General features: G+C 68.0%; 2 protein-coding genes across 2 annotated transcripts in view; one reads left to right on the plus strand and one right to left on the minus strand.

Annotated features, from left to right (window-relative positions):
• WDR6 (WD repeat domain 6) overlaps positions 1-3,529 on the plus strand; it is a 3,742-nt gene extending 213 nt beyond the window's left edge. Inside the window, exons 2-6 of the mRNA XM_019536997.1 lie at positions 3-2,148; positions 2,297-2,392; positions 2,553-2,669; positions 2,868-2,986; positions 3,064-3,529. Of these exons, the coding sequence (XP_019392542.1) occupies positions 3-2,148; positions 2,297-2,392; positions 2,553-2,669; positions 2,868-2,986; positions 3,064-3,503 (2,918 nt within the window). The 3' untranslated portion in view covers positions 3,504-3,529. The remainder of the gene's footprint in view (positions 1-2; positions 2,149-2,296; positions 2,393-2,552; positions 2,670-2,867; positions 2,987-3,063) is intronic.
• Positions 3,530-4,795: 1,266 nt separating this feature from the next.
• DALRD3 (DALR anticodon binding domain containing 3) overlaps positions 4,796-7,757 on the minus strand; it is a 3,612-nt gene continuing 650 nt past the window's right edge. Inside the window, exons 2-12 of the mRNA XM_019536998.1 lie at positions 7,456-7,746; positions 7,204-7,262; positions 7,009-7,131; positions 6,811-6,881; positions 6,560-6,618; positions 6,338-6,420; positions 6,017-6,140; positions 5,710-5,768; positions 5,425-5,538; positions 5,271-5,339; positions 4,796-5,187 (exon numbers count right to left, since the gene is read on the minus strand). Of these exons, the coding sequence (XP_019392543.1) occupies positions 5,068-5,187; positions 5,271-5,339; positions 5,425-5,538; positions 5,710-5,768; positions 6,017-6,140; positions 6,338-6,420; positions 6,560-6,618; positions 6,811-6,881; positions 7,009-7,131; positions 7,204-7,262; positions 7,456-7,746 (1,172 nt within the window). The 3' untranslated portion in view covers positions 4,796-5,067. The remainder of the gene's footprint in view (positions 5,188-5,270; positions 5,340-5,424; positions 5,539-5,709; positions 5,769-6,016; positions 6,141-6,337; positions 6,421-6,559; positions 6,619-6,810; positions 6,882-7,008; positions 7,132-7,203; positions 7,263-7,455; positions 7,747-7,757) is intronic.

Here is a 7,757-nt window from a genome sequence, read left to right on the forward strand (position 1 = left end):
GCTGCACGACTGGGTGTGGGACGCGCGCTGGCTGCGGGGCGCGGGCGAGCAGCTGGCCCTGGCGCTGGCCCACAACGCCGTGGCACTGTTCGACTGGGCGGCGCGGCGCACCCTGCACGAGGCGCGCTGCCAGGACCACAGTGTGCTCTACTCGGCACTGCTGGCCGGTGACACGTGGCGCGACCTGGCGCTGGTGGCTGGCACCGTGGGCAAGCAGCTGGTGGTGTGGCGCGCGGCCGAAGCGACCCAGGCGGATGGTGGGGTGCGGCCGCAGGCGCGCCTGACCGGCCACGATGGCGTCGTCTTCAGCATGTGCTACGCGCCTGGGCGCGGGCTGCTGGCCTCCGCCGCTGACGACCGCAGCGTGCGGCTGTGGGATGTGGGCGACCTGCGCGCCCCCCGCGCGCCCGCCCGCTGCCTCTGGGTGCGCTACGGCCACCAGGCGCGCGTGTGGGCCGTGCAGCTGCTGCTCGACGGCCTGGTCAGCGCTGGCGAGGACTGCGCCTGCCTGCTGTGGAGCCCCGGCGGTGACGTCGTCCGCAGCTTCCAGGGGCACCGGGGCCGCGGTGTCCGGGCCGTGGCCGTGCATGAGGAGCGGGGCTGGCTGGCCACGGGCGGGATGGATGCGGGGACACGGCTCTGGCACCTCCGTGGAGACGGGCTGCAGCAGCAGGACCTGGTCATGCCCCCTGGCAGCGGGGCCCCCCGGGCCGTGCAGTTCGTGGATCCCAACCAGTTGCTGGTGCTGACGGACGCGGGCGCCGTCCATGCCTGCGACGTGGGCTCTGGGCGCTGCAGCCTGGTGCTGGAGGACGGGCGCTTCTGCTCCTATGGGCTGCTGGAGGTGGCGCGGCCACCAGGCCGAGCCGTGCTGGTTGCCATGGGCAGCTTGGCGGGGCTCGTCCGGGTCTTCCCCTTGGAGCACGTGGCAGGTGGGGCGGAGCGGCAGCTCTTTGCAGGCAAGGTGCACAGCCTGAGCTGGGCCCCGCGCCCAGGCAGGGACCCTGGCACCTGCGTGCTCTTCGCCTCGGGCCCTGAGGGTGCCTTGCTCTGGCTGGAGGCCTGCTGCGGCCCTGGGGGCCAGGGCTTGGTGCTGATTCCCCGGGGACGCTACCTGCTGCCACCTTGCAAACACCGCTGGCACACCAGCGCTGCCTTCCTGCCCCAGGATGGGTTCTGGGTCTGCGGCGACCGCAGGGGCTCCCTGCTGCTCTTCCCCTGTGCCCCGGATCCTGCCGGAGGGGAGGGAGAGAGTGAGCAGCCCCCGGCCTGCAGAGATGCCCCCGAGCATGCTGACGAGCCCCCCGTGCAGGGTCCCGTCTCCCTCCTCTTCGGGCTGCACGGGAAGGCGGGTGTGACCTCGGTGACCTGCCACGAGGGCCTGGTGTACAGCACGGGCAGGGACGGCTGCTTCCGGCAGCTGCGGGTGCGAGCCGGGCAGCTGGAGGAGCTGCGGCGCCAGAGGCCTGGCAAGGGGCTGGAGTGGGTGGAGGAGCTGCGCTTCACACCCGACAGCGACCTGCTGGTGCTGGGCTTCCACGCTGATAGTTTCGTGCTGTGGAGCACCCGCGCCGGCGCCCTGCTGCGCTGCCTGCCCTGCGGCGGGGGCCACCGCTCCTGGAGCTACCACCGTGGCACGGCCACGGATGCCTTCGCCTGGGTGCAGGCCAGGGCCGTGCGCATCTGCTGTGGCCAGGCGGGCTCCTCCGGGCTGCAGGTGCTGCGTGAGGCCCTGCATGGGCGGCAAGTCACAAGTGTGCGGCATGTGGGGGCCGTGCTTGGACCGGGCCACCCTCCCATGCATGTGCTCGTCACGGGCAGCGAGGACACCACAGCCATGGTCCTGGCCCTCGACACGGAGGACGGCACGGCCACGCCGCTCACCACGCTCAGCGACCACATCTCTAGCATCAGGGCCTTGGCCGTGGCTGCCGGGAGCAAGCCTGCGCCTGGGGAGCTGTCGGCCCTGCTGGTGTCGGCGGGGGGCCGGGCGCAGCTGGAGTGCTACCGGCTGCTGCTGAGCGCAGCCCCCTTGGCCCCAGCTGGCATCAACTGCCAGGTGCTGCACGTGGCCTCCCACCGGCTGGACGAGCGCTGGGACCGCATGAGAAACAGGCACCGTGTCATCAAGATGGACCCCGAGACAAGGTGACCCCCCCCCCGGTGCCAGATGGGCCCCAGATGAGAGGCTGGGGGCTTCTTGGGTGGGGCTGGCGGGGCTATGCTGCTCCTGTGCGTGGGGCAGGGGCCCTGGGGCCTGGTTCTGCAGATGGAGTGACAGTGCCACATGTTCCAGGTACATGCGCATTGCGGTTGTGGCTGGCACCGATGCCACAGAGCTGCCGCCACCTTGCCTGGTCCTGGCTGCTGCCTGCAGCGATGGATCTGTGCGGTGAGGCCCTGCGGGGGCTGGTTTTGGAGGGGGCTGTGGGGGGGCAGAGCTCCATGGGCACGAGGGCCCAGCTGGAAGTGCCCTTGGCTGGTTTGGCTGGAGGCAGGGAGCTAGGGGAGCCCCTGCCCTGGTGCTGACCCCCATTGCGTTGCGGGCGCAGGCTGTTTGTGCTACAGGAGGCTGCCCGGCGCCTGCGGCTGGTCGCCGAGTCCTTCCACCACCAGCGCTGCGTCCTCCAGGTGGAGGCCTTTGTGCACCGGCCGGCTGGCCATGCCAGGTGAGTGCCAGCCCCTCCTGCCTGGGTGGGTGAGGGGCAGGGACCCCAAGCAGCAGCCGGCATTGCCCACAAGCCCCTGGCAAGGAGCAGCCCGGGGTCGAGGCATGGAGTCAGCAGGGGCTACCTCGGCTGCGGGAGCCGTACGGTGTGGAGCATCCTGTGCCCCCGACTACGCTCCCAGCCTGCCCGTTTCCCCAGGAAGCACTTCCTGTGCAGTGCTGCCACCGATGGCAACATTGCCTTCTGGGATATCACCGCCACTGTCGCTCAGGTCATGGCAGCCCCGGAGCCAATGGATGAGGAGACACAGCCCTGGGGTGAGCGATGCTCTGGCTGCTGCCCGCACCCCCCCCCCGTGGTGTGAGTCCAGCACTGATGCCCCTCTGCCCTGCAGACCTGGGTGCCCCGGTGCTGACCGTCCTGGCACACAGCTGCGGCGTGAACAGCCTCCACATCCTGGAGACACCCAGCGGGTGCTTCCTGGTGGCCAGCGGCAGTGACGATGGCTCCATCCACGTGTGCGTTGTGGCCGTGGGTGCAGCCACCACTCAACTCCTGCTGCAGGAGCAGCTGCGGCAGCCAAGCGCCCATGCAGCCCCTGTGACAGGGCTGCGGCTGTTGCAGCCCGACCTGCTGGCTTCTGCCTCTGTGGACCAGCGCCTTGTGCTGTGGCACCTGGGCAAGGCAGGCCTTGCCTTCCTGGGTGCCAGGTTTTGCCCTGTGGCAGACGTGGCCGACCTGGACGGCTGGGAAGCCGTGGGGCCAGAGGAGCAGCCAGGCTACTGCTGTGCACTGGCTGGGCAGGGCCTGGAGGTCGTACGGTGCCAACTCTGAGTGGGCAATAAAGGGCTGGTGACCTGTGGCCACGCTGGCACTCGTTCCTGGGAGGGGGGGCAGGGGTTGGGACCATGCAGCTGCTGCAGGGAACACTCAGCCCTCGAGCCTCATGCCTATTTTGTGCCCAGCTTGCAGCTGCCTGTGCCCTTGCTGTGGCTGCTTCAGAGCTGCAGGCTTGGCTGGGCTGTGGTGCTGCAGACACAGCTCTCTAAGCAAGCGAGGTGTGGGGCAGGTGCCCCATGGGCACTGTGGCAACCAGCACTGCCATCCATGACCCAGGTGCTGGCGCTACCGTGTCAGACCTACTGCCTGGCTGGGCTGCACTGGGCATGCAAGGGCAACCCTGCCCTGTGGGAGACATCAGGAGGTAGAGATGGAGCTTCTGGGTGAATGGGGAGAGCACTACTGAGCCGGGCTCGGTGCCGCGTGGCCCATGAGAGGCTGCTGCTGTCACCACGCAGGCTGTGCAGTTGGTGTCTGGAAGTGCCTTTCCTGCGGTCCCTGGGGTAGCCAGCTGCCAGCCAGCCTCACAGGACATACTCCCTGTCCTAGGTGGGTGGCATGACTAGATGCCTCTGCCCCACAGCTGTGGCGATTCCTGCAGGACAGAGCTGCCTGGAGTGCCTAGCATGGCGCACGCGGAGTGCAGCAAGATGCCCTTGGTGGTTGCCCCCGTGTCCGGTTGTAGCTCAGAGTAGGTGGCAGCGGATGGAGGCTCGGGAGAGCACTGAGAACCCAGACATGGGTGCTCATTACTGCTGCAGGGCTACAAGGGCTCTAACTAGCTGCCACCAAGCACAAGACCCTGAGGTGCCTTCTCTGCCCCACGGCAGGGGAGCAGCTCAGCCCTCACCGTGCCTAGTAGAGCCAGAACCTGGGAGGCAGTAATGCTGCACCCTGGGCCCAGCCAGAGCCCTCACTCAGTACCCTCCTGTCCTTGGTGCCCCCCAGCACGACAGCCCTCCTGCACTCACTGGCCCCAGCCTCTGCCCGGGCCTCGGAGAGCCAAGCCCTAGGGCCTAGGACAGCAGGGCCCAAGCAGCTGTGCTGTGGCAGAGGTGTGCACCCTTGGGGGTGCCACAGCGGCAGGCTGCCCAAGGCAAAGCTGCCACCTGTCACCAGCTTTTGTTTCAGCTGCAGCTTCACCTTCCAGCCCCTGGCGTACCCATGCCTGCTCCTCACCCGCCAGTTGCTGCAGCCACGGTGCTGGGGACCCACAGCACCTGCCTGGGGTCACTCCCTCCCCCCACCGGACATCAGAGCAGGGAGGAAGCAGGCACAGGGCAGCTGCTGAGGGACAGCCTGTATTTGGCCCCAGGTGGGCAGAGGCAACAGGACCTCAGGAAATCACAAGCATAAGTCTCCATATGAGGGTGGCTCCCTGGAGCGCCCCCAGCCTGGCATGAACTCCTGTCTGCTCCAGACAGTGGGCACCCTTCTTAGGTGGAGCAGACCCCTCCACCTCCTCTGTCCAGTGTGCTCACCGGCACCCTGCACAGCCTCCGACTCCTGAGGGTGGTGACAGGCCAGTCCCTGGCTGGCATTGGTAGGGTCTTCACTGTCAGACCTGGTTGAGGGGTGGCAGGTGGAGTGTGGCCAAGGCGCTGTGCAGCACGTCCCTCACTGCACTCAGCAGCTGTAGCCGGGCCAGCATCGGGGGGAACAAGTGAGGCAGCGGCTCCTGTGGAGAGAAAGCAGCAGTGAGAGCTGCAACTGTGGGAACAGGCCCCCATGGCAGGAGCCATCGCCAGTCACAGGACTCACCCCCAGGACATGGACACGGTTGTAGTAGGAGCTGAAGTCCATGCTGAGCTGGACCAGGAACCTGCACACCTGCAACATATGGCACATTAGCCTGGGCCGGCAACCCCAGAGTCTGCCCCTCGCCCTGCCTCCCACCAGCTCCTCCGCCCCTCACCGCCTCGGTGTTGGCCGTGATGCGGATCGTGCTGCTCGAGATGGGGAGCTGAGCTGCTTGCTGCAGGAGCTCGGGGAAGGGGAGGATGTGGTTGAAGAGCAGAAGCCACTCGCCCTGGTAGGGAGCGGAGATGGGGGTGAGTGTTGCCTTGCCCCCTTCTCAGCCCCCAGCTCCAAGCCTGGGAGGGAAGCCCCAAGTTTGGAGCAGACCTAACACTTCCCCATGGCACCAAGTGGCTGAAGCTGCCTCGCTCCGAGCTAGCAGCAGCCCCTCTGCCCTGCTCACCTCTTCCCGGAGGCAGGAGAAGTCCAGCTCTGGCGGTGGCGGCAAGGCTGGGTAGGTACCTGGAAGCACAGGCCAGACAGGTCAGTGCCCGTGGCTGTGCGGACTTGGGGCCAAGCGTTTCCAGTCCCCGGTGCTCGATGCTGGTGTCTCCACAGCCCAGCCTGCCAGGGCTGTGCTTCCACCCCTGCAGTCCTTCAACCGACCCTCTAGGCACAGAGCCCCAGCCTGGTCCCACCTGCCTTGTCCACCCTGGCATCAGCTGCCAGCACTTGCCCCCACCCTGCCAGCAGGGCTGGCCCATGCCCACCTTGCTCTACAGCCTGCTGGTACGTCTGGAAGAGTGTGGCCATCCGGGCGCAGTTGTACATCACAAAGGCCCCACTCCGGGTGCCCTTGGTGGAGATGCCACCATCGGCCAGGTCCAGTGTGATCTGTGGGGAGAGGCTGCCTGGTCCCCCACCTCCCTGCTCCCCTCTGAAGCTGGGCCTACCCCTGCTTCAGGGAGCCCTGGACCCCCGTGCCCTGGGGAAGGCCCTGCAATGTCACCCCCTCCACAGAGACCCTGGGCACATGGCCAGGGGGCACCGTGCTGCTGCTCTTGGGCATGAGGCAGCCTCGCAGCTCTTACCTGGCTGCGGTGGGCTGCGCTCAGCATCTCAAAGCGTATGGCTGCGGAGGTCAGGACCCTGATGACCTCGGTCCAGGACTCGTCTGTGCAGAGGAGGGGGCCAGAGTAGGGACACTGCAGGTACCAACCTCTGCCTTCCCTGCACCGCCTGCTCCTGCAAGCGCCAGGCAGGGCCCTGAGGTGTTAGCAGCTCCTTTCCCCCGGTGGCAGGCCACACGTTACCATGGGCGAGGTCTCCGTACTTCATCACCGAGGCTTTGTGCAGCTGGCGCTGGCGGAGCCTGGGGAGATGAGTGCAGGTGAGGGCCCAGGCAGCCCTGCAGCTGTGACCGCCATCAGCAGCACCCATGGGTTGGCCCAGGCAGCGACTGCAGTGCTGGGTGCCGCCCCTGGCAGAGCACAACAGCAGGCAGCGCTGGGGAGCCAGGAACCGTGTGCGGGAAGGGAGCGACCGGCAGCAGACCCCCACTTACTGGTAGTACTGCGAGGCCCCTTCAGGGACTGAAGTGCTTGTAGCCTTCACAGGCCCACACACGAGGTGTTTCTGAACGAGAGAGAAGAGATCAGCCTGGGCCGGGGACAGCCGAGCCCCGGCCCCCTCGCTGCCGAGCACAGCAGGTCGAGCTCCCCCCTCCGCCCTCAGGTGGGCACGAGGCCAGTGCTGCCCTCACCTGTGCGGCAGAGAGCGCCCCAGGCTCCAGCATCCTCCAGAGCAAGTCAGCCTTCTGCTGCTGGAGCTCCTCCTCAGCGCTCACCACGTGCAGCACCGTGCAGGTGCCCCCCAGGGCCTCGGCCTGCGCACAGCACGAGGTGAGCGGGGGCTGCTCCGCATGTGCCCCGCGCTCCGCAGCACCAGAGCTACTCACCATACTGCGCTGGGCCGCGCACTCCAGCTCCGCCAGCGCTCGCAGCTCCTCCTCGGTCACTGGAGGGGGAGGGAAGAGCTGTGCAAAGGGCCTGCTTTCTCCATCGGTCTGCCCCACAGCCTGCTGCCTTGAGCTCCTGCCTCCGTGCAGCAGGGAGCGGCAGGGGGAGAAAGGGCGAATCCAGCCCCACGCTGCCGCTGGACAAGGAAGGAGACCCTGCTGCCGCCCCGTGCCCGCCCCCAGCAACGCTACCCAGGAGGACGTCCAGGCTGGGGTCGTAGCCCTGCAGGCCCTGCTGCTCTAGGAAGCTCCTCAGGCGCACGGCAAACAGTGTCCCGGGGCCCTGCTCCCCCGCCACGGCGTGCGGGCACTGGCTGAGCACTCGCTTCCAGGCCGCCACAGCCTGGGGGGCAGACGGCGCTTCCGGCGCCCAGGGCCAGTCCACCCCCAGCTGGTGCAGGAGCTGGCAGACGCCGTCCTCGGGGGCCGCCGGGACCAGGCGCACGTTCACCCTGCGAGACCAGCGCGGGCGCCGGGCGTGAGCGCGGGCGCCG

Source organism: Crocodylus porosus, unplaced genomic scaffold (genome assembly GCF_001723895.1).
Source record: "Crocodylus porosus isolate Cpor-Errol unplaced genomic scaffold, CroPor_comp1, whole genome shotgun sequence".
NCBI lineage: Eukaryota > Metazoa > Chordata > Crocodylia > Crocodylidae > Crocodylus > Crocodylus porosus.